The sequence below is a fragment of the Centropristis striata genome, chromosome 19 (genome assembly GCF_030273125.1).
Source record: "Centropristis striata isolate RG_2023a ecotype Rhode Island chromosome 19, C.striata_1.0, whole genome shotgun sequence".
Lineage (NCBI taxonomy): Eukaryota > Metazoa > Chordata > Actinopteri > Perciformes > Serranidae > Centropristis > Centropristis striata.
Genome location: NC_081535.1, coordinates 31,356,324 through 31,382,727, shown reverse-complemented (window position 1 = coordinate 31,382,727; position 26,404 = coordinate 31,356,324). Strand labels below are relative to the sequence as shown.

Sequence of the window (26,404 nt, the reverse complement as noted above, 5' to 3'; positions counted from 1 at the left end):
ATATTTTCCAAACGGCTCCAACAAAATTTGAATATGGAATGAATAAGATCATAAACAATAGCTTGAATATGAATATGGGTTAACTTACTTTGTTTTGGTTTCTCAGCTGTGATCTTCCTCCCATTGGCCCTGTAGAGATTAACACAATCTCAAAAGTTATGGATCAATTTTAAGAACTGTTCGTTCTTCGAGTCAGCCAGCTTCAGAATCCTGAGACGAGCCAACTGATCTCACACTTTACATCACATTAATGTTCTGAGCTGTATGAGAGGAATATTGTCATTAGTCTGGATCGAAAACATCACAGGAAAACGACGACTGTAAAATTACATGTCTGTTAAAAGCTGATTGAACTGTTGCTTGGCTTTGCACTGTCAGCTTACATTTTATGTAAGAAATGGAAGATAAAGAAAAGGAGAAACTGCACACCATGAGTAAACCTCAATGTGAGTTACACATTAACCTCCCTGTGTTTTTACAACACTGTTGAACCAGCATGAACTGATTCAGTCCTCTTACTGACCTCAGAGTCTCCAGTCTGCAGTTCGGATCCTTCACAAGATGCTCTGACAAACTGCAGTCCCTCAATCTGAATAAAAATAAATTATGTGGATCAGACTATTATATATTACGTTATATAGATAGAAAAGAGGACGTTTACCGATTTGGTCTCATAACTTTGACCCTTTCACTGTATTTTCACTTAATGACAGTTCATTTGAACGTTTTGTTCAGTAAAAATGTCTTGTTCAGCGTTTGGTTGGACTAACAGACACTCCAAGGAGTCAGAGGTCAGATCCCTCTCCTCCTCCACAGTCCAATTATGGTCTGCTCCGCGTATCGGAAACAAGATGGCGACGAGTGTAACGATGAACTCGAGGCTTCCAACGTGCCACAAACCAACGGGTGACGTCACGGTGACTACGTCCATTATTTAAATACAGTCTATGTATAAAACACACACATTTGATCTTGTGGTTTAGTATCAGTCTGTAGTCTGTGACGTTCAGACTTCTGTAATAAAAAAGTGTGTTCAAAAAGATCATCTTCTGAAGTATTTTTAAGTGTTATCCCACCACATGTTGCTTTACTGCACTCTACTGTGTTTCTTTACAGTACTCAAGTGCATCATCTTCAGGTAAGTTCACAGTAGAAAGTCTTTTACTTTGTGTCTGAGGGCCCAGGTTCATTACTGAACCCTGGAGGAAGTCCTTTATTCCAGGCACTCTTCATAGAGGGACAGCTGGAGACTGGAGACTTCGATCTGTCCTCTTCTTCTCAAGTCTGAGAGGTAAACCAATAACAATGGAAATACAAATACATGGTAGTCTATAATAAAGTTTATTTTGAAGTTTAGTTAAATAACAGCCTGCTGTAATACAGACGAAGAAAGAAGAAGTCTTAATGCTGCAGGCCAGTCCTCAGGTCAACATTTGTGGTGAAGTCAAGAGAATCTGTGTCAGGTTTGATTAAAAGCCACAAACTTCACACTGTCGCTGTTCTCCATTTTTAACTGAGGGTGTTTCACATGTTAAGTGGCTCAGAAACAACAGAGTTAACAATCTGAAGACGTCATTTTGGAGTACAGTATTGTTCTGACATATAGTATAACAGACAAAATCACATGAAAAAAAATATAGGCACTGTACAAAAAGACAAAATAGCTGCAGATATAAGGGGCACCTAACACCTCGCTGAACAGCCGAGGTTTCTCTTAAGTAAAGGAACCACCACACACACGGCTGTATTTCTTTACTGCACTAGACTACAGCACTCATAAAATTATAAAACAACAGTGTGGACTAGATATTATCAGAAAATATAAAAAGCAGAGTCATCTTCAGGTGAGTTTACAGTAGAAATAGTCTCTTAATTTGTGTCTGAGGGTCCAGGTTCAATACTGAAGTCTGGAAGAAATCCTTTACTCCAGTCACTCTTCATAGAGGGACAGCTGGAGACTGGAAACTTTGATCTGTCCTCTTCTTCTTCTGAATAACTCATCTTCTCAAGTCTGAGAGGTAAACCAGTAATACTGGAAACACACATACACAGTAGTGTAAAATGAAGTTTATTTTGCACAAGTTTAGTTAAATAACAGCCTCTTGTAATACAGACAGAAAGAGGAAGTGTTCATGCTGCAGGCCGGTGCTCAGGTCACAGTGCTCCACCTACTGTAAACATCCACTGAGACTTCGCCCTCATATGATCTCTTAAACATCACACTGCTTTTTATACAAGCTGAAGGTGAGAATCTGTCCGGCTTTATCTCCATTTTGACTGCGAGTATATCACATTTTAAGTGGCTCATAAACTGGGAAAAGAAAATTGAAAATGATCTGAAAATGTCACCTTGGAGTACGGAATTTTTCTGACAAAGTATATCAGACTAAACAAATCTTATGAAGAAAATCAGTAGATTAATGATTAATGAAAGTAAAGTCTATTTGCAACCCTGGTATGAAGACTCACCACAGACAGGCTGGTTTCCTCCTTCTGCTCTGACGAGTGTAAAATGCATCGAGACGTCCTTCCCTTCGAATCGTCACATGAATCGACGTCCGTTTCTAATGATGGCGGCAGCGGATCACAGCTGGATCAGCTGTCAGTCACTTTAACAGCTGTTTGTGTGTGCACAGATACACACATGCACTAAAAAAGTGTTTTCTCTCTAAAGCCAGTTACTGTGAACTGTGTCCTGCAGAAGAGTGGGGACATATTTATATTATTTATTTAATATTTGCATCCTATGAAATTGTCATTTAATGTCCTAGAATGTTATTATTGTGTCCGTTGAAAGACAGAATTTTTTATGAAGTTAAATATTTCATCGGAAAAAATGAGATGACTTCTCACTTGATCTAATATATCAGTAGAAATGTTCATGGTAAGATGCTAACTCGGTAAATAATGGTCCCATTTAGAAGAAAACACACGACTAAGCAGAGTATGATTTGGGCCGCCACCTTGTGATTGACAGGTCGCTAACACAGAGAATGCAACTCCGAACTTGATGCTTTATGGGTGATGGTGACTATGTTCACTATTCTTTTTTTGAGGAGTTTTTCCCTGGCCGCTGTGAGGGTCAAAGGTCAGAGGGTGTCGGACCATGTACAGTCTGTAAAGCCCTTTGAGACAAATCTGTGATTTGTGATTTTGGGCTTTATCAATAAAACTGACTTGACTGCTTATATCCAGTTTATGCATGGGACACACACAACCACAGTCCAGAATGCAATAAAGTTATATTACATATTTTTTGGCAAATAAAATAATTTGGATTTGCAAACAATTTTTTTAATCTGCAAAAAAATGTATTTGCAAGGACTCGATTTGCTGCATTTTTTTAATTTAAAAAAATGTTCCAATTTTTTGCAAACAAATGCTTTTATTTGCAAATATTTTTTTTGCATTTGCAAACAATTTTTGTTTTGCAAACATTTTAAAAAAAAATTGCATATTACATTTTTTTACCTGATTAAGGCTGACGAACAGAGACAAGGAGAATCTTTCAGCTCAACACTGTAAAATAATTTTTGGATCCACAAACTAAATGTTGTGATCCGAGTCAGCATCATGAAAACTTGTCAGTGTTCTTAAACAAAAAACAAGCTGCTGATGTGGAGAAAAGCTGCTGATTCAGCTTGTCATAAATATTCTCTGTAACTGTTCAGACTCTTTATGGCCACAGAACATCAGAGTGTTTTTACTGGATTTTCTGTTTTTGTTGTCCTAATATTTCACATTTTCTTTCTGCTATCTTCACGTTGCACATTGATTCTGGCGTCTTCCTCACAGTGTTGTGATGCTTGTCACATTTCATCTCATCATGTGAATAATAAAAAAAAAATCCTTTTCAGGCTTCATGTGACTGTAAATCCTGCTGACACACACACTCTCTCTCTCTCTCTCTCTCACACACACACTCACACACACACACACACACACACACACACACAGACAGCGCTCTGTGTGTGTGTGAGTAAGTGTCACATATTAAACAGGCTGGTTCACTGTTTGAGGGCCAATCAATAGCCTGAGTCGCAAAGCAGATTGAGGTGCTTTTATTTACAGAACAAAAACTGTGAAAAATAGGAAAAAGACTTGGGACAGCAAAAACAAACATCCCATTATTTACAAATACAAAAAAGAAATTCTCAGTCAGCAGGGCCCGTTCCAAGTAGCAGGTTGTCTGAAAACCCTGAGCTTGTTAACCCTGAAATGAGGGAAACTCTGGGTTTCCCGTTCCAGAAAGGGATGTAACTTCAGCTCTGGCTGGGTTGCCGCGGTAACTGACTCTGAGAACCTAACCTGCTAGAGAGCAGGTTTTCTTCAACAAGTTCTTGGTTTCTCTCAGCATGCCCTCTTTTAAAGACAGACACACTGCAAAAAAAGAAAAGTTGGGTGAACTCAAAATTTCAAGGCAACAAACTTCGATACAATTTTAAGTTGGACAATTAAATTAAATATTTTAAGTTTTGTTTTTGAGTTTTTTGAGAGAATTCTGATTTTTGTCAACTCATCTGTAAGTTGTACTAACTTATAATTTTACATTGTAATAACTTTTAATCCTAACTTCTGCAATGTGCTGAATTGGCACGATTGTAATGCCGCTATGAAGGTCAGCTAATGTTGCGGCCACAATTTTGAGTTAGCATTGATACGCTACTGGCTACTCTTGTAGCTGTAACAAGCAGCGCGGCTAGCATCAGTTAGCCGCTAGCATCAGTTAGCTGCTAGCATCAGTTAGCCGCTAGCTTTCGCTAATGAATTTCACTGCTTTCCCGCATTTCACAAAAAATAAATAAGAGTTAGCAGAACTATTGTCCCTTGTTGTGAACCCCAACTTAAAGATATAAGTAACAACAACTCACAAACTTGTTTTTGAGCAGACAACTGGCTTCCTTTGCTGTGCTAACTTACATTATTGCCCTAAATGTCAATAATAAATATTTCCAAGTTTTACCAACTTAAATCACTGTTTTAGGCCAAAAAATACAAGTTGCATTTTTTGCAATGCACGCCGTTTCATTTCCACATTGATTCAAAGCACCGAAACACATTAATCAGCAGGTTACTGTGAGTCAGAATCACAATCCTGTTTGGATATTAGTTTGTTACTCAATGACTGTGTAAGGTTAACACTTTTATGCATGTGTCTGTATTTGAACCCTCCACTGTGACTCGGGCTCTTTTCACATTCTGCAAATTAATATGTAGGTTTTCTACAAAATCCCTCATCTTTCCTTCTCCTTACTTTTGCTGATCCTGAAGCAGCTCGCTGCTGTCATGGGGTGTCCCTTTCTTTTGTCCTGTTGATAAGGAGCTGAGGTTATTCGCAGCCTTATGTTGGGATCTGAGAACCTGAATTCATGTGCTGAATGCCCGATAGTTTCCTTATGGAACGTTACTGTTTTTCCTCACATCTATAATTTATCTCAACAGCATACTCTGTAACATAAAAAACATGGACGTGGTCTCACATCAGAGCTAATTATTTGTGTTTTTCTTTTAGAGTTGTTTTTCTAATTATAATATTGGCGATGCAGAGCATATCAGAAAAGCTGTAGTTTGCAGAGTGAAAAGGAAAGTGACCCTGAAACATCTGCTGCACATTGAAATAGCCACTGAATTATATTTACTTAAATCAGTCAATTATGATTCAAAAGAAATAAGCCTAATACACCTCAGCCTTACCTGTTTGAACTATGTTCCTATATTTCATTTTCAGCTGATCCACGTCCGTCTTTCACCAGCAGTATTACAGCTAAATTAATAAAATTTAGCTTCTATACCATTTTGCAGGTTTTCACCTGTAATATTATACTTGTGATTAAATTTAATTCTTCTCTCTCCTTTGCAGCTGCAATGTGTTGCTTTAAAAAAAAAATCTAAAATATGTTCTTACTCACTGTACGTCCATGCGAGGATCAATTCAACCATTTGTTTTAGCTGTTGCCATGGTGATTTGTAATATTGCGGCTCCATTATAGTATTTCTCAGTCGCTTTGGTGCATTTCTCACATCACTATTAACATTTGCACAACAGTTAGTTCAACCTCCACAACATTTAGTCATTTGTGCTCATCATAGTAGCAGTTTCTCATTCATTCCAACAAATTTTATACATTTTTTAAAATCTTGTATCAAATCATGTATACATTTCTCTTGGTTGATCCTCAGCTTTCACTGATGAGACTGATGAAGGGCTGTGTGAAGCATTAGTTGAACCAATGATAAGCCACTTCTCTACTATCACTCCGACCTGAATCCATAAACCCATAAACACATTACATCACACATTACAACATATATGAACCAAGCAGGAGATAGTGTGGACCATTTCTACAACACTGTGACACTGGACTGTGCACAGTACAAAGGGAGTTTGTTTGTTGTAAATAAAAGTGTTTTTGTCATTTTGCACAATGCTGTAAACAAATTGGAATTGAAAATAATTGGAAAATACAATAAAAATGTGAAACATACATATTCAGTGTGTTGTACTCCGTTACCTCACTAAATACAGTAATGTGTAACTTTACTGTAGTTTTCAAATGGCTGTGCAAATAGTATCTAGTCTGTCTTGAGCATTTTCAGTTAGCGTCATCAAGATCTGACTTTTTTGCATTGGAAAACATTTCCAGAGTAAACTGTCATAATGAAAACATGACAGACATTTGACTTTCTTGTTCATAAACATGGTGTCAGGACTTTTCATCTTGATGACACTGACACCTTCATTGACATGAATACTTGCTGTTGAGAAATGAACTATCCATTTGGAGCAAGTGACACGCTTTTGAAGGTTATCAACTAGGTTTTGCAGTTTGTACTAATTGTTTTGAGAAATGCATTAACTGTTGTCCAAATGTTAAGAGTGATGTGAGAAATGCACCAAAGCGACTGAGAAAAACTGTAATGATCCTTTTTATAGTAGTGGTGCACGTCTGTAACTCAGAGTGAACCTCCTCTGAGTTGATTGAACTAACTCACATCAGCTTTTCTGGAAGTTGAAGCTCAGAACTTCCCATCTGAAGGTTAATCAACTCAGAGTTCATGGATAGACTCAGGCTACGTTTACACGAGGACGGTCTGAAGAGAAGACGCAAAAGTGGCGTCACGTCTTCACTTTTTATTCCTCGTTTAGACGAGCATTTTCGGGAGGAAATCTGCTGCATACGGGGATGCAAAAGTGTGTGAAATTCGATTGTATGCAGCCAGGCGGCATCACTTAAAGCCATAAGAGCATCTTTGGGTATGCAGAAGTTTTCACGCCACACATTTTCATCAGCTACTCCTTCCACAAAGTTCTCCACCATCACTAGATCTCCCAGGTCTCGTTCACAGCCGTCTGGCTCGCCTCCGACGAATTGCTGCATCCAAAATGTGATGGAGGTAATTCCAGATCCTTCTCTGTTCACTAATACTATCTGTACATATCCTGTACATTTGGTGGAAAGACTCCTGTAAGTTTATTAGAGCTGCCAGAGCAGCTTGAAGGTCCGACGCATGGAAATAATCCCACATTTGTTTATTTTCCTGTACTGGAGCATGTATGTGACGTAAACACATACGTGACGTGAGCAGATCAGATCAGAGTTCTGCGTCTTGTCAGTGTAGACGACACGCTACGGCGGAGCGGATTTAACTTTTCCACTTTGGAGGGTGGTTTCAGATTTTTGCGTCTTTAAGCCCCCAAAACGCTGTCACCGTCTAAACGAAAGGCACTTCCGATAAAATATTTTGTCGTTTTTACCCGCGAGCGTCCTCGTGCGAACGGGACCTCAGAGGTTGTTGAACCTTCTACCTGGAACGGGGCCCAGGTGTGTTCACTCAGGGTACATCCCATGTCTTCTATTTTATGTCATTTCAATCTTCATATAGTCTTGTCCCTGATCTTGTATGTACTTTAATTGATGTTGAATGTGGTGTATGAGAATTGTGGTTGATTGTTCTTATTTTATCATGGTGCTGCCTTCTTGGCCAGGTCATTCTTGAAGAAGAGATTTTAATCTCAGTGAATTTTACCTGGTTAAATAAAGGATATTGATTGATTGATTGATGTCTCCTCTGTCCTCTATCCTCGCTTGAACCTGAAGTTCTTTCGTGTGCGCCATCTTTACGACCGTTCCAGAGCTCTTATTTGTGCTCGGAGGACAGAGGATAGAGGAGGCATATCGGAGGAGGCACAAGCGAGGATACATGAGAGCATCCTATGCGGAAGTCTTTTAGCGGTGGCCCCGCCCCCTGACTGGACATCGGTTATTGATTAGACGCTGCTGCTGATCAGACTGATGTTATACATCACAACACTGTAGTTTCAAACCGGAGTGAAGACAGATCACAGATTAAACTAAAGTGTGTCACCACAAGTTTTATATTTTATTTATATGATTCACCATGTAGTTAAAATCTGTTTTATTGTGACTCTGAACAACAAAAAGACCACAAACATATTTCTACATTTCTAATAAATTAAGAGAAAGATCGCTTTAGAAGTTTTTTTCCCTTTCGTGATCTGCTATTTCCTCCATTCAGATTTATTATGGATATTATTATAGTTAAAAAAACAACAACAGTAGTCAGCAAGAAACACTTTTACATCGTTTGTCATTTCCATCAGTCCCACGTGAGGCTGATCATTGCTGAGTGTAGCTTTGATCTGAGTGACATCATTTACATTTTACCTTAATCATCCAACCTAATAAAATATTGGCCGGTGTTCAGTGGACACAATCATGTTCTGGGATATTAAATAATTAATTTATCACCAGGATCGTCTACTACGACGGCATGTTAGGGCCATGTATGAAAAAAATAAATAAATATGGACCCAGGGGAGAGGGACCCAGCTACCATGGCATGCTTAAAAACACATAACATGAGGTGATGGTGCTACATCACCACATTTCATTCCTTTCTACCCGCGGGATGTCTCTTCCTCTTCTTTTTTAATTAAAACCTACTTTAAAACATTCTCCTTCAACCAAAAAACTGTGAAAACGTTTAAGTCTGTGCTCTGAATTTAAAATATTCAGTGAACTTGTTTGAGTTTATAACTATAAATACTTTTATTTCATAAACCTCTGTTGCTGCGTATTTCTGTAAAATGTGTATTGCGCTCTTGTTGTTATTTGTAACGGTGCACTTTGCTAACAAAGCTGGCTTTAGGGGGGAAAAATCCTCTTTTTGGCCGTATTGCGCCCTTCGGTGTCGTAAACTCTGGAGGCGAGTCATCTGAATCGGGTATTATATATATATATATATATATATATATATATATACACTACTGGTCAAAAGTTTTAGAACACACCAACTTTTCCAGAATTTAATTGAAAATTATGCAGTTTAATGTCTCAGTGTACTCTGAAATTAATGCACATTTGCAACATTTAAAATTCTTTATTGAGCATGATAGTGTTTTGAAAGTTAAAAAAAAGATTCAAAATCACATTTTATGTTGGACTAAAGGACTAAAAAAAGACACAAAATGACAAAAAAAAGATACAAAATGACAAAAAAAGACACAAAATGACCAAAAAAAGACACAAAATGACTTACAAAGACATGAACAATAACCCATTTCTTGTTCTCTGAAAAAGACCTACTTGTATATTTCTGAAATGTACATTATTTTTTCAGTTTTGGTTAAGCTTACCTTTTTTATTTACCTCTGGCAGGTCACCACTTACCTTTGTACCCTTTCAAGCTGTTCATTTGACTTGAACTGCTTGAATTTCAATAAAAAACTGGAAAAATTGGGGTGTTCTAAAACTTTTGATCGGTAGTGTATATATATATATATATATATATATATATATATATATATATATATATATATATATATATTAGGGTGTGACATTTAAATGACGCTCGTTTCGAGCCTCCACATTAGATACAATCGTTTGATAAATCACACGTGAATGAAATATACACTCAGATCTGCGCTCGTTTCTACGCTCGTTTGATAAATGAGGGCCAGTGTCTCCAACTCTCTCTCACTGCCTGCAGCCTGGCTGTTAGTCTCTCATAGAGGCTAAGCTCCTCCCCAAGACCAACCAACTGCTAACTGAAATGAATCAGCTTTCACTGAACCCCCATACATCTTTTAATGGCAGGTCTCAGCCAAACATATTATAATTTAATAAACCACTGTTTAAAAATAATATACATCATAAACTGCCACTTTGTACCAATTCTACCTGAAAATGGAAGAATCACCCATGCTCTAGGTCCACATGGTACAATCCGTGATTAGCCCTCAGGTGTGTGACCACTGACAGGCCCATCTTCAGCTCTGGTCCAGACCAGAGAACCTCTCTACCTGCTCAAACACTGGAGGTAAGTGACAAAAAAATCTGGAGTAACTTAATGTGTGTGAATAACTCAGTGAGGGAGCTTTGTCACAGTTTGTAAGTGAGTTTTTATGTGTTTGTGTATGTGAGTGTGTGTGTATAAGTGTGTGTGAGTGCGTATATGTATGTGTGTGTGTGTGTGTGTGTGTGTGTGTGACATAATATATTTGACCTTTTTAAATCTCCTATAAAAATGTTTTGTGTTTGAGTTGAATTATTCTGTCGAGTTCAAACGTGAAAAATATGTTAACCTCAGAGTATAAATATTCATCCGGTTCCCACTTCAGACTGCGAGTCTTCACCTCCGCCGAAAATTTAACACATGTTGCATGGAATAAATAACCTAAAATGTACATTTCTCAACTTTAAAACCATCTGAAATACAGAGTGAAGCTGCATAAATCATCTTGACTCTGATCCTGTAGGTCAGATATTTATGACTCACAGAAACATGAAACACTACAGGAACCGTTCAGTCTGCATGTGTCTTTCATGCATGTGTGTAGTGAGGCTGAACTGGTATTGACTGGCTGAGGCTCCTGTCTGCAGGGTCTTCAACTCCACCTCCGGAACAATTTTTCCTGCATTCTGGGTGAGCTTGGGGCCATGGAGTCTGAGTGTGGTGGCAAGCTAAGAACCTGCTGCACTGCAAAAAAGCCAACTTGTATTTTTTGGCCTGAAACAGTGATTTAAGTTGGTAAAACTTGGAAATATAAATTATTGACATTTAGGGCAATTATGTAAGTTAGCACAACAAAGCAAGCCAGTTGTCTGCTCAAAAACAAGTTTGTGAGTTGTTGTTACTTATATCTTTAAGTTGGGGTTCACAACAAGGGACAATAGTTCTGCTAACTCTTATTTCTTTGTTGTCAAATGCGGGAAATCGGTGAAATTCGGACATGAGTGAAAGCTAGCGGCTAACTGATGCTAGCGGCTAACTGATGCTAGCGGTGCTGCTTGTTACAGCTACAAGAGAAGCCATTAGCATATCAATGCTAACTCAAAATTGTGGTCGCAACAGTAGCTGACATTTCATAGCAGCGTTACAATCGTGCCAATTCAGCACATTGCAGAAGTTAGGATTAAAAGTTATTACAATGTAAAATTATAAGTTAGTACAACTTACAGTTGAGTTGACAAAAATCTGAATTCAGAGTTGAGCAAACTCAAAAACAAAACTTAAAATATTTAGTTTAATTAATTAAATTAATTAAAGTTTGTTGCCTTGAAATTTTGAGTTCACCCAACTTTTCTTTTTTTGCAGTGTGGTGAAGGAGGCCTTAGGTTAGCCCAGGGATCTCTGGAAGCAGTTAATGAGAACCCGTGGGCCAGAAGGGCTGCAGTGGTTTGTTGTAGCTGACATGTTGTGGGCTTCTCCAAGACAACCGGAGTGCATTTTATGCTTGGAACTACCTGGCTTCTGGTTTCTGGTACTGTATTTGCTTTAAGATTGCTTTTCTGCTTGCTGAGGTTTTATGCTTTATTTGCTTGGTTCAGTTTTAGTTCAGTTTTCAGTTTTCACTGGCCGAGTTATTTTAGCTGACCCGTTGGGGCTGCTGGTGGCTTTGCTCTTTGTACCATCTTTGTACCTTTTATACCCTTTAATACCTCTGTGCATGTGACAGCCACCACGAGTGCTGAGGACTGGAAGATACCAAACAGCTGTTTAGTGCCACACTGCAAAAAAAGAAAAGTTGGGTGAAGTCAAAATTTCAAGGCAACAAACTTTGATACAATTTTAAGTTGGACAATTAAACTAAATATTTTAAGTTTTGCTTTTGAGTTTGCTCAACTCTGAATTCTGATTTTTGTCAACTCAACTGTAAGTTGAAACATGATAAGGGTTGCTTACCTGTGTGGAAAGAAATAAGAGTTAGCAGAACTATTGTCCCTTGTTTTGAACCCCAACTTAAAGATATAAGTAACAACAACTCACCAACTTGTTTTTGAGCAGACAACTGGCTTGCTTTGTGGTGCTAACTTACATTATTGCACTAAATATCAATAATATTTCCAAGTTTTACCAAGTTAAATCCCTGTTTCAGGCCAAAAAGTACAAGTTGGCTTTTTTGCAGTGCATAAAGTTGTTCAGCTGTTTAAAAAAAAAAAAGTGTTTTCAGTGATTTTACCTAAGGAAATGTTATCCTTTTATATGTATCAGTTTAGAACAGCCACCACTGAATGTGAGTTTCTTTAACTTATCATTTCTCTGCTGTAAGTTAATCAGTTACAGTGTTTGGGTGGGACACTGCTGCTGTTTGATTGGCTCCTCCGACCATGTGATTTCAGGGAAACAACTCAGAGAGGGAATAAAGGCTGACAGGACAGACTTCACCTGCACCACCTCACAGCAGACACACAGGTAAGAACCACCTGAAAACTTCTTTATTACTGTAGTCAAGAAGGAACAAACAGTTTTGTACCGTCTTAAATTTAGAATTGACAGGGCCATTCTTGGGGCACTTTAATGTTGGTTGTTAGTGTTGTGGAAAATCTTAACAGACAAGTGTTTCTTAGAAAGACATTCCTGTGTGGGATTTAATGCAAGTATCAAAAAACAGATACAATACTCAATATACACAAACAGGTACTTGATCTGAACAGCAACTGTGCAGTATTCTTGGGGTTCCCTAAATCAGAGCTGTTCTTATCTTCAAGCAGCTTCCTGTACAGCAGGGGTGTCAAACTCAAATACACAATGGGCCAAAATTTAAAACTTGAATAAAATCGCGGGCCAACATTGAACAAATAAACCTTTTAATATATACCAAACATGTTTTGCTTTAACATTGAATATGGAACCAGCAACACTTATAAACATACAATATATAACTAAATAGTGCAGACATGCAAATCAAATTTCAAATAAAAAGCACATCAATGTCATTAATTTATTAAATAAAAATTAAATAAAAATCGTATGCCTCTTTTCTATTTGCATCCTTCTGATTTAAATATCAAAATAAACTTTTTCAACAGGTTAATAAACAGAGTCACAATCAAACAGTGTTGGACAAGATTAAATTGTTAACCAACAGATATTTCCCTCTAACGAGAAACACTATGAATACTTCTAACTGAAATATTTTTCCATGAACACAAACACAAAACAGAAAACCTTTATTGACAATTTATCTGAGGCTTGATGTCAGTTTTGGAAATAAGCTTCAGTGAATGTGAGGAAAAGTCATATACCAGAGGTGTAATGTGACCTTCCACAACAAGAAAACACTGTCAGTGTCATCAGCCAGAAGATGTGACACACCTGTTTGGGTTTATGAGACTTTCCAATCAGACTTTGATTCATAATTGCAGATCTCTCAGCCACGGTTGGAGGGAATTTCCTTGGACACTGACTTCATTCCGGCTGGAGAGATGACGACTAAGGCTTTGCAACTCTACCAGTCCTGGGTGAAGAGTTTCTGTGACACTGAACAGAGTGCTGACTCTCTCAACAATGTGAATGAAACCATATTACAGCACCTTTTATCACCTGAAGAACATCCAATTCCTAAAATGAAACAGTTTTCTTGGGTGTCTACAGTGATTGACATCATTCGCAAATATGCTTCATTCATTGAAAAATTTCCCAACTTTTTAAAAAAGATGACAAAGATTGTAGAAGAGTCTAAGAGCACTGCTGATTCAGTTCAAAAGATCTTGGAGTCCAAAAGCACCGATTCAAAAGCAGAGGCTGTATTCGGAGGAATAGGAATATTAGCCGGGCTCATTGGAGCGCCGTTCACTGGGGGGAGCAGCTTAGGTTTAACAGCAGGTGGAGTTGGTTTACTCTTAAAAGCTGGTCATGTGTCTGCATCCACAAGATGGATGGACACATTTGGCAAACAAACTGCAGAGAAATTAATGCAACTTGGGAAAGAAGTCTTGCAGATTGTTGAGCCCATGAAGAATCTCCTGGATGAGATTCTAGTGCAGGCTGGAAATATTCAGACAGGCAGAACTCCTGAACTGGTGGAACTGATTGAGGCAGCTTTGTCTGCAGTTGCAGAACAGATCAAAGCAATAACTAACATTGTCAAGTTTACTGAGGGAGTTGTTGGTGGCACTGAGGCCTCAGATGTAGGCCAAGCGTTAATAAACCGCATCAAAGAGGCACCCGACCATTTCCAGAAGGTCCTTAAGGAGTTTGAAAACATAAACACGAAACTTAGTACTATTGTGTGAAAACTGTACGATGCTGCAGTGTGTAAAAAAAAAAAAAAAAAAAAAAGGCCTTCTTGCAATAACTTCTTCCTAAAATTGCAGTTTGAGACCAAGTTTAGAATTCAGGGCACAAATGATCCTCTGATGAGGACTTTGGAAATACGATATTTAATCTGTATCGGAAAACTTTTCTTTTCCGTGCCTGGTTATGATTTTGTCAAACAATAACTGTATGAACAATATTTTTTTCATGAAATGTTTGTCACGAATACTGATTGATTTCTTCAGTTTAATCTTTTTTTGATGATTGATAAATGCTTTAATTAATTTTTCTGTTTAATTTTGCATGTATTGTAGAAATATTGGTTCTACTATTCTGTTGATTTCTTTAACCAAAACAATTCTTTATTCTTTATAATTTCATTACATGTTTTAAAATGAATCTTTGATATGTTTGGATGTATATTTTCTGTTTCGGTAACTTGTCTGCGTTAATAAATGTGACAATGTATAAGGACATTTGTGTCAATACATACTTTCAATATAAAGTGTATCAACAATACCAACAATACCTCGGTTAAGCCATGGTCACCTAACACACACATATATATATATATATATATATAAAAAAAAATTGCTCTTCTTTTCTCTTCTTTTCTTCTTTAACATATAGCACTCCTGTAGCGATGACAGTTAGCTCTTGAAGTTATGTACTTACTTGATTCCTGTGGTCTATGTCTAGTACCTTCAGGTTGAATGCACTTATTGTAAGTCGCTTTGGACAAAAGCGTCTGCTAAATGACATGTAATGTAAATGTAATGTAATATCAATGCATATTGCAGGTTTTCTTCTGGAGTCGGTGTAAAAAGGGACGTCCACATGGACAGAAAAGGTGAAAACTGGTTATTTTATAACATTTTTACTAAAGAAAATGTGGCTTTTGAAAGATGAAACACATGACTTATTTTCTGTAATTGACTTTGCTGTGGTGGTAAAATAATCTGATCTCTGGGATTTAGCCTGAACCAGAAGGAAGGAGTCAGCTAGAGAAGTTGAACAGAAGACTGAAGCAGGTTGCTGCTGGCTGAAACTGACCAAATGCACCAATAAAACCAGACTCACCATCTGCTCTGATTCTGCTCACAGCTCGTCCAAAACAGAGCTCCAGTTCTGTTGTCTGGGTTGAAACAGACGGAAAGAAAAAGAGCGCGACACCCAATCGACCAAAGTTACATCTGGTCACAAATATAAAGCTAACAATCAAGGAAATCACATAAAGTTGATTATAGGGGACATCAGATTATTGCATAGCATGTAAATATTTCATTAAGATTTTTAATAGTTAAAAACATTAGGAACTATGTTTTCTGTTATGACATTTTTGATTTGCAACAAAAATTGTATTTGCAACTGAAAATGTTTTGATTTGCAAATAAAAAACGTTTGTTTGTGAATCCATTTTTTTTATTTGCATATCAAAAAATATGTTTGTGAATTAAAATATTTTTTTTTAATTTGGATTCGCAAACAAATGTTTTTATTTGAAAACAAGTTTTATTTTGCAAACTTTCTGTTATTTGCAAATGAAAATGTGTTTGCAAGAGGACTTGATTTGCAGCTTTTTTTAATATATTTTAAAATTTTTTTGATTTGCAAACAGTTTTTTATTTACAAACAACAGCAGGGGCAGCAGATCGTTCTCCAACAGACTCTTTCAGGTTCGGTTTAACAAGTCAGCTGTGTTTATATATTTAATGTTTATATAATTTCATTACTCTCTGCACGAGTCTGTCTATAGAGTTCTAATTATCATTATTATTGTTATTATGATAATGTTGCACAAACCTTTATTATTTTCTATGTTGCTCATCTTCTTTGCTTCTTAATTTTATTCATAACAACTCCACTTACAATAACAGTGAATACAGTGGAACTGTTCAGGGTCAGACGAACATGTTTCAGCTTCTGAAACTCGTTACAGACACAAACAGAGAGCTGGTGTTGCTGCTGAACGGATCTAGAAATGTTTGTTCTTTTGGTGGAAAATCACACAAAAAGATATCAAGATATTCATGCAGGGTATCATATTAAAGTCATTATTTTGGTATTTTAACAACACGACAAGCTACTTAACCACTGATTTGGAAAATAATTCCGGCTTCAGTTTCTGTCGTTGGACCCAGTGAGGAGGAGCTGTTGCCTCTCTAACATCCAGGTCAGAGGGTTCTAGTGAAGCTGTGATAAAGAACAGGAGAACGCACACATGGAGCTGATGTTCATTTCACAACAAGAAAGATTTATTCTTCTTATTTTTTCCAAAAATCATACTTCAGGTTTCAAACATAGCTGCAAACTAGAGGCCTTCAATTCAGTCCCGTTTCCAAAACATGGCCATAGGATCACTAAGCTAGGAGTATAACAGTCTCTTCACATTCACCAATAACAAATCATTCAGTTAGGCTTATTTAACCTTTTTACAATCTCATTTTGCAGTATTCTTGTTAACATGTTCACTTTAAAATTACATTCACAAACAAAAATATATGTTTGGTACTTTAACTTATTGTGTTTTTTTCTGGCGGCAACCTCCAGGTCTGAGCAGGGAGGCAAACAGGAAGATCCTGAAGCTGCAATCTACCAAAGACTCCAGCAGGGGGCGCTGACGGCGGCTGCAGAAGCATTTTGGTCCATTCATTTCAATACAAAATTAGAAAACTTCTCACTTGATTTATTACTTCAGAAATGTTTTTTAGTACAACACTATGGTCTCAATCACTAGTAGAAAATCTCCTTCAAGACAATTTGATGTTAATAGTGTAAATAATGGCCCCATTTAGAAGAAAATAGAAGATAAAGAATCGTATGATTTGGGGCGTGGCTACCTTTGATTGACAGGTGGCTAACAAGGCGAGTCATAATCAGGAGAAAAGCAGAACAATACGTATCCACGGCAACAAGTCAAAAAATACAGTGAAAGGGTAAAAGTTATGAGACCAAACCGATAAACCGCCTTTATATATATATAGCTTCATTTACCAGCATGTGCAAACTATCTCATGGCAACATTTTATACTTTGAAAGTCTGCAATGTGCCCTCAATTTACTGACCTGTGATAAAGAACAGGAGAACACACACACTGATGTTCACTTCACGAGAAGGATTTATTTTTCTTTTGTGTGCTTACGCAACTCTTTACCACCTGCCTGATTAGCGCTACTAGTGGCCTGTATGTGGAGTAGAATTAAATATTTAAGCTCCACTGAACCAAGTAAAGGGCTACACGGTGGTGTCGTGGTTAGAGGGTCGCCGGTTCGACTCCGTCCTGCAGCTCTTCTGTGTGGAGTTTGCATGTTCTCCCCGTGTCAGTGTGGGTTCTCTCCAGGTCCTTCGGCTTCCTAACACAGTCCAAAAACATGCTCTTAGGTTTAATTGGTGACTCTAAATTGCCCGTAGGAGTTAATGAGAGTGTGATAGGCTGTCTCTATGTGTCAGCCCTGTGATAGTCTGGTGACCTGTCCAGGGTGTACTATTCATTAAGGATAATGAATTAACCAAGTGAATGATTGAATCAATAAAGTAAGTAAACAAAATGTATAAAAAGAAAACTTGATCTAATTTTGACGTCCCCACAGAGGCTTATGTTATTTGACTTGTCACCCTTTTACTGACTGTACTGACAGTTAGTAATTGAATTTAAAACTTTTTATCTGGCCTAAAACTATTAATTGGAAATGTATTAATACCACATTGACAAAATCCATCCATCCATTTTCTTCCTCTTATCTGGAGGCGGGGCACAAGACCAGAGTCTGGGTGTGAAGGTGAAGGTGTCCAACAGGTTTTCTGATCATGTGATTTCAGAAAAATCTGTGGTGAGTGAAAGCAGAGCGGACTGTTTGAGCTCCCAGTGCTGCTTCACCTGCACCGTCTCAGACACACAGGTAAGAGCTGCTTAATTTTTATCTGTCATCTAACAGAGTTTAAATCAGCTTGGTGTCTGTGTTTTCTCTTTTCCTTTCGCTGTTCTGTCTGAGGGCTACATGGTGGTGTAGTGGTTAGCGCTCTCGCCTCACAGCAAGAGGGCCGCCGCCCGATTGCGGATAAGCGGTTAATGGTAATGAATAATGAATGTTCTGTCTGAACCTGTTCTGGGTTTCATCTGCTGCGTTGACTCCGTCCGCTCTTTCACATTTTTTTTTTAAACATATGTTTATTGCACATTTTGTTAATTTACAAACGGTGAACAACATAGAACAAGAAGGCACATACAAGAAAAAAATAATAACAATAATGATAGCAATAATTATGATAAAAAATAAATAAATAAATAAAAATAATAAATAAATAACTGGGGAAAGAAAGAGAGAGAGAGAGAGAAAAAAAAGGGGGGGGGGGCTTTATAACCACAAAATAAATAAATTAAAAAATAAGTAAATAAATATATACATACTTATATCTATACACACACACAGATACATATACATGTCCGTAAAGCTCTAAATGTGTATGCTAAATCAAGATAAAATAAAAAGATAAAAAGATTAAGATAAATAAATCTTCAGTTCAGCTCATCATTCCAGCCATCTACTTCAATATCATTTTTCTCAAGGAAATTACAGAAAACCTTCCAGATTTTCCAAAACTTGTCAAGCTTGTTTTTCGAGGTGTAGCTTATTTTTTCTAAAGCCAAGTAGAAAGACATCCCTGTTAGCCACTGTGAAGTAGTACAAGGTTTATCCTTTTTCCATGCACAGGCTATACATCTTTTAGCTTCCAGAAAACAAATATTGAGTAAGGATTGTTCATTTTTGGAGGTCACAAAATTGTCCGGGTAAATATTCAGTAAACATAATTTTGGTTTGAGAGGTATTTCTTTTTCGATGATTTGACTGGCCAGGTTCAACACTTTTCCCCAAAAAGAAAGTATAAGAGGGCATTCCCACATGCAATGGAATAAAGAACCTATTTGTTGCTTGCATTTAATGCAAGTATCTGGAATATTTGGGTTGAAAAGGTGCAGCCTACTTGGGGTTATATACTGTCTGCTTATCCATTTGTATTGTAATAATTTAGAGTTTGTATTCACTGTTTGAGTTTGAGCTGTTAAACAAGCTCTACCCCATTCTTCCTCTGTTAGATTTTCTTGCACATCGGATCTCCATGATTGTAATATGTTTTGTGATGACTCTTTGGATTTACTTACAAACAAGTTGTAAAGAAAGGACACCTGCCCCTTGGAGTCTGAAAATCTCATTGAAAAATCTTCAAGAGTAGACAGCCGGGGAAGTTTCAACCTATTACATTGCCTAGACAGTATGAAACTTCTCAATTGAAGATATTTAAAGAAGTGTTTTGAGGGCATTTCATACCTGGCCTTAAGTTCTTCGAAAGACATGAAAGTATGATTGTCTTTAAAGAGGTCAGCTATTTTAGCTACGCCTCGAGATGACCAGATTTTAAACCCGCTGTCTGCTCTTCCAGGCTGAAACTCGTCATTACCAAAGATAGGAGAAAACTGTGATAACTTGGAAGTCTCTCCCAAGTATTCCAAAGCACTGTGCCAAATCATTACTGTATTTTTGAGGAAGGGGTTTTTGGTCTGTTTGACTAATTTGTTTTTGTTGGCTGAATATAAATACAAATTCAAAGGAATATTAATTGAGTGAGATTCTAATGAAACCCAGGCTGGGGGATGGTCTTTCACAAAATAAAATATTCCTGCTCTGATTCGAGCTGCCCAGTAATACCACATAAGATTTGGCAGCTGTAACCCACCTCTATCATATGGTAGATATAACAATGTATTCCTAAGCCTGGGACGCCTGTTGTTCCAAATGAAAGAGGAGAAGAGCTTTTCAAGTGACCGGAAAAAAGAAAGTGGGGGAGCAAGTGGAATAGATTGGAAGAGATACAAATACTTGGGTAAAATTGACATTTTCAAAACATTGATGCGCCCGAACATAGACATAGGTAATCTCGTCCACCTGTTTATGAGCTCTGTAACTCTATCTGTTAAGGGATTGTAGTTCACTGGGACAATTTTGTCAATGGTAGGAGTGATCATCACACCCAAATATACAAAGCCTTTCAATGAAACCATAAAAGAAGTATGAATTGGAGGGTTGATCCTCTCATTTTCATTCATAAATAATATTACTGATTTGGTGCTATTTATTTTGTAACCTGCAAAGACCCCAAAAGTGTTTGTGAGAGAAAGTAAAGTAGGTAGGGTCTGTTTCAAGTTAGAACAAAACAGAATAACATCATCTGCATATAAAGCTATGCGATGTTCGATATCTCCTATCTTTATTCCATTCAGGTCGGTGCTTTTTCGAATCGCCATAGCAAGTGGCTCGATAGCAAGGGTAAATAACAGGGGCGACAGGGGACAACCCTGTCTTGTCCCCCGGTGTAGTTCAAAAGGTGTTGAAAATAATCCGTTTGTTAAAACTACGGCCTGTGGAGCAGCATAAAGAAGTCGAATCCAGCGAAGAAATATACCCCCTATACCAAACCTTTGCAGAGTCTCGAATAAATACAGCCACTCCACCCTGTCAAAGGCCTTCTCGGCATCCAATGACAGAATGGCAGTGTCCGTACAGCCAGATTTGTTAAACACTATATTAAGTACTCTACGGATATTGTGAAAGCCCTGCCTTCCCTGCACAAAGCCATTCTGGTCAGAGTGAATTATTTCCGGCAAACTCAGTTCAAGCCGCCTAGCCAATACTTTACAAAGAATTTTGAGATCATTATTAAGCAATGAAATTGGTCTGTAAGATCCACAGAGAGTGGGTGTCTTCCCTGGCTTCAACAACAAAGTAATTACCGCAGTATTGAGAGAAGGAGGAAGGGATCCGCTAACTAAAGACTCACGATACATATCAAGCAAAGGTGGTATTAGTTTAGTTCTAAAGGTTTTATATATCTCGATGGGAATCCCGTCCGGTCCAGGGGTTTTCCCCCCCTTCATGCTACATATAGCCGCAGACAATTCTTCGGCCACTAGGTCTAGCTCTAGAGCAGCCTGAGAGTCTTCCTTTAAGGGGAAAAAGTCTAATAAATCAAGAAAATCCTTTTGTTTTTGAAAAGCTAAGGTTGAATAATCCGAACTGTATAAATTTTCATAGAAGCTTGAAAAAGTCTTATTAATTTCTTTAGGGTCACTAGTTACCAAGCCTTCATCTGTTTGTATTGCATTTATTGCCCTTTCAGTTTCCATCTGTTTAATACGCCAAGCTAGGAGCTTACTAGCTTTCTCACCCTGTTCGTAATAGGACTGCTTCAGTTTCATCAAGTTTTTAGTTGCCTTATTTGTAGATAAAACATTGTATTTAGCTCTTAGCTCATTAAGTTCCACAAATAAGTGTTGAGAAGGATTTGCAAAGTAGTTTGTTTCAGTATCCTTTATCTTTTTTTCCAGTTGTTCCATCTCCAATCTAAATTGCTTGTGTTTAAAGCTTGTGAAGCTAATCATCTGGCCCCTCAAAAAGGCCTTAAAAGCCTCCCAACGTATAGCAGCTGATGTCTGATTTGTATTAATTTCAAAATAATAATCAATTTGTGTTCCAATAAATTCTATAAATTTTGGATCCCTAAGCCAAAATGCCTGGAGACGCCACCTTGGGGAGTAATTCAAAGATTGGGGCATGTTCAGGATAAATGAAACCGAAGCATGATCTGAAATTATAATGCTATCATACCAGGATCGTGAGATTGTAGATACCAAGGAGGCAGAAACCAAATAATAATCGATTCTGGAGAATGTCTGACATGTAGGGGAGAGTGGGGTAAGATGTGCCACTTTTTACTTATGTTGTCCTGGAGGTAAGGAAAAATGACACAGAAACAGAATGAAAACATATACCTTTATTTCTGGATGTCTCCCATCAAATGAAATGATCAGAATGCATATCTGACAAAGCTGCCCAAAATAATGACTTCTCAAAAAAAAGTTCTCCTGTGGCTCAACTTGCCCCAGGTAAGGGGTAAGTTGAACCAAGTTAGTGGGTAAGTTGAGCCATCTGGGGGTAAACTGACCATCTGAGTTTTAAAATGTAAACCTGAGCATATTGTGCTAACTAACAATTCTAAAAGTTTTGAACTTGTGAGGACAAACCACCAGTTAGTTTCAGAACAGTTAGTTTCAGAACCATTTAACCATTTTATCAAAACAACTACTCAATATTCCAACTGTCAAGGTCGCAGGGAAATATGAACTGTTGCTCCCTTCTTGCAGTTCCGCCAGCCTTTTGAGGTTGAGGTAGTTTCTTCAGCACATCACTCTGTGGGAAAGATGCCTCATCCTTTTCCTTGAATGCAAAGGTGGGTTTCTTACTGTCAGTGATCCCTCGGATTCTTCTGAGAAATCTGGCACTCACTTCGTTGCCTGCAAGGCTGTCAACCAAGCCAATGTAATGGTGGCTCCTGCATTTGGATGCAAATTTTACAATGACAAAGTCACCAACTACCAGATCTGAGAGATCTGGTTCACTTCTTTCATCGCTGGAGCTCTCATGCTCAGAAGCGTCATCAAATGGGATGGCAACATCACTCTCCTCAGAGCTGCTTTCCACTGTAATTTTCCTCTGGGTTTGTTTTCTCTTAAGCTTTCCTTGTGCTTTGATGGTTCTTTCTGTTTTGCCTTTCTGTTTATTTTTCCGCTCTTCATGGGCACGTTCGATTGCCTGCTTTTCAGGTGTATCAGTCAGGATTCTTGTCTTCACACGCTTTCGGTTTGTTTGTTTCCTAGGCTGCTGACTTTTGGGTAAGGGTAGAATCTCAGTAGGAGACACATATCCAGCATGGTTGGGGTGTGAATCTGTGTCACTTGGTGAAGCACATGCATGGGCAGGGCCTGGTGAAGGTGGCTCAGCAGAAAGGGAGGTGGAAACCATGGGTGCATCACCTGCAGCTGCAGGCTGCTGCTCCAGGTTGGGCCTGTCTGACACCATGGATGGCTCAAACTCTGCATCAGAGAAGACTTCTCTGTTGTAAGGGAAAATACCAGTGGATCTGAATCCAGAGGAGATATTCCGTGGTGTCACTGCTGACATGAAAGCCTCATTCACACAGCCAGGGATTTGGTATATGCTGGCTGTTTTGCCTGGGTTGGATCTCATCCAACCATCAAGAGCTCTGTTGTAGTAGGTCTTAAATGGACCATACACAGTCTTATCCAGAGGCTGCAAGCGATGGGATGTGTGGGGTGGAATTGTGAGCATAACAATACCATTTGTTTTTGCTATGTCCAAAGCCTTCAGTGAAATGTGGGCTTCATGGTTATCCAAGATTAGCAGCAGTGGCAGGTCAGGGGAGCACTTGGTCTGCTGAACCAGATGTTCAAGGAACTCAACAAAGGTGTCTTCATTGATCCAGCCTGATCTGGTGGAGGTACCAATTGATCCTGGAGGTGCTCCTGTAATGAAGTGGTCCTTGTATCTAACCCTTGGGAAGATAAACATGGGAGGGACTGCATTACCAGTCGCATTGACTGCACAGACCACAGTCACAAGTTCGCCTCTTTCAGCAGATGTGATGGCGCCCACTTGCTTCTTTCCTTTTTCTGCCACTACCTGCTTTGGTGTCTGTACTGTTGTGACACCTGTTTCATCAACGTTAAAAATCATGTTTGGGGGGAATTTATGCCTGCAAAACAAAGAAAAGTGCAATGACGATAATCAGAATAGTTCAACTTTAAGTAATGCAAAAACATATTTGCAAGTACACACTCCTTAATATACCATGGTAATTATAGCTGGTAAGTAAGTTGTTATAAATAGTTATTAATGTTTTCAAATATATGAATTATGTTACCTGTCCATCACCTTTGCGAGATTGTCAAAGAACTCCCCAACTGTAGTTTTATTGAAGGCTGTAGCCCTTCCCAAAGATGTCGCTTCAGGCATACGGCAGGAGAGATGGTGGCGTGCCATAAAATTCTTGAACCAATCTTTACCTAAAAAAAGTAATGGTACTGTATTGAACTACACAAAATAAATGAGATGCCAACCTAATGAGTCATGTTATTTCTTGCACATCCTACCGGCTAAACCTTTCTCTATCCAGTTGCTGGGGGTAGGAATATTATTCCTTTCTGCCAATGCCAAAGCCAGTTCACGGCATTTCTTTGGAGTAAGGCCATGGAACTGCTCCGAGAGCTTCTTGATATGCTCAGCTAGCTCCTTCTCCACCTCCTCTGAGAAGACTCTCTTTGCTTCTGCTGTTCCACGGTACCCTACTGTTTTCACTTCCTTTACCTCCCTCTTTTTCACGTATCTCCTCAGTGTTGACCTGTCAATATTTCTCTCTTTTGCCACTGATCTGATGGACTTTCCGCCCTTAACATCAGTGGCTGCTCTCTCCATCTCTTCAAGGGGTGTTGAGCCCCAGCTTGTTTTCCTCTTGTAGGTTCTCGGCATGATACCTTTTCTACAATGGTTAACATATGACAAACACACCAAACCAGTTGAGTATACTCAATTGAAATATAATTTTACATGTCAGAGACATAACTGAATTTCAGTGCCTTATGGTGGGGTAAGTAGAACCATTGGATCAATTTACCCCATAGCCTTTGGCTCACTTTGCCCCATAGCCACCATTTTGGAAAAAACGGGCTAGCTTAGAAATTCAGGCTAATCTTAAGTGAAGTGATTCACATGATTTTATACGTTAGCAGATCACCAACATGTATAATATATAATTTTAGACCTGGATAAATTTGTTTTGACATGACAATGATTTTACCTCATATGCAGCAAATTTACTATGGCAAGCAAAAAACAGTTTTTTGTGTAAAAAAATACTTACCACTTCTCCCATGTGCTTCTCTGCATCACAGCAAGATGGAAATGATGTGTACTTCCTGAATTTATGGTCACATGACAAAACATGTGCACAGTTACCTAGATACAAGGGGTGGGTCAACTTACCCACTGGCTCATCTTACCTCACTCTCCCCTACTAGAGTAACAAGAGAAAGTTAGTTGGTCAGGATGGTTCTTTCTCCAAATGTCAATTAAATTAAATTCTTTCATATACTGTAGCAGCTCCTTTCTTGTCTGATTATGGGAAACATCGATTCCAGTAGATCTATCCATTCCAGGCTGTAGAGCCCAATTAAAGTCCCCACCTATGATAAAGTTGCCAGGTAAAGTGGCCAAGGACAAAAACAGGTGTCTAAAAAAAGACGGATTATCTTCATTGGGCCCATATATATTAACCAGATTTAATCGAACTGAGAGAATTTCACACTGAATAATGAGGTATCTGCCTAATCGATCTTCATCCACACTAATAAGGTGAAAAGGCACAGAATTGTGTATCAATGTAATTACTCCACGTGAGTGTGAACTGAAAGAAGCTGAGAATACTCGACCAGGCCACCTCCTCCTCACTTTGATTACATCTTCAGGGGTCAAATGCGTCTCCTGAATAAAAATTATTTTAGCTTTTAAATGTTTGATCCTACTCATAACCTCTTTTAGCTTGACAAGTTTGTTTAAACCTCTTACATTCCAAGATGTAAACTGAAGTTCAGATGACATATAATGACAAAGAAATTGGCTGTAATAAACTCGGAATGACTGAAAACTAAAGGCAAAAGATAATAAATAAATGAAGTGAAAAATATGTGCCTTATAACACTATGAACATAACTGAGTGTACATCCCCAACTGAGATACACCCATCCCTCCCACAATACACACATCCAAACCATGGAGCCTAACTGGTCCGCCTGCGTCCACCGTGCAGCGAGGAACAGCATGCCCAACAACCGTAGCAGAGCTCCACATGAGATATTATTGATATAGGTAAAACTACGTTTATAGCAACCAAACAGCTATTTGCACGATTTAAACAGTGTTTAAATTAGCTCCC

The 26,404-nt window shown here is 38.3% G+C and overlaps 1 protein-coding gene across 3 annotated transcripts; it reads left to right on the top strand.

Annotated features, from left to right (window-relative positions):
• The first annotated feature begins 10,028 nt into the window (after window positions 1-10,028).
• LOC131992459 (apolipoprotein L3-like) lies at window positions 10,029-15,129 on the top strand. Of its 3 annotated transcripts, none has more exons than XR_009396219.1 (3): window positions 10,029-10,341; window positions 12,645-12,717; window positions 13,671-15,129. XR_009396219.1 is itself a non-coding variant. In XM_059358055.1 (2 exons), the coding sequence occupies exon 2, from the start codon at window positions 13,731-13,733 to the stop codon at window positions 14,538-14,540; it is 810 nt and encodes a 269-aa protein (XP_059214038.1). In that variant the 5' UTR covers window positions 12,645-12,717; window positions 13,671-13,730; the 3' UTR covers window positions 14,541-15,129. The 3 variants fall into 3 exon arrangements, 1 of the variants encoding a protein (XP_059214038.1); XR_009396218.1 differs by lacking the exon at window positions 10,029-10,341 and adding an exon at window positions 11,645-11,785; XM_059358055.1 differs by lacking the exon at window positions 10,029-10,341.
• The last annotated feature ends 11,275 nt before the right edge of the window (window positions 15,130-26,404 follow it).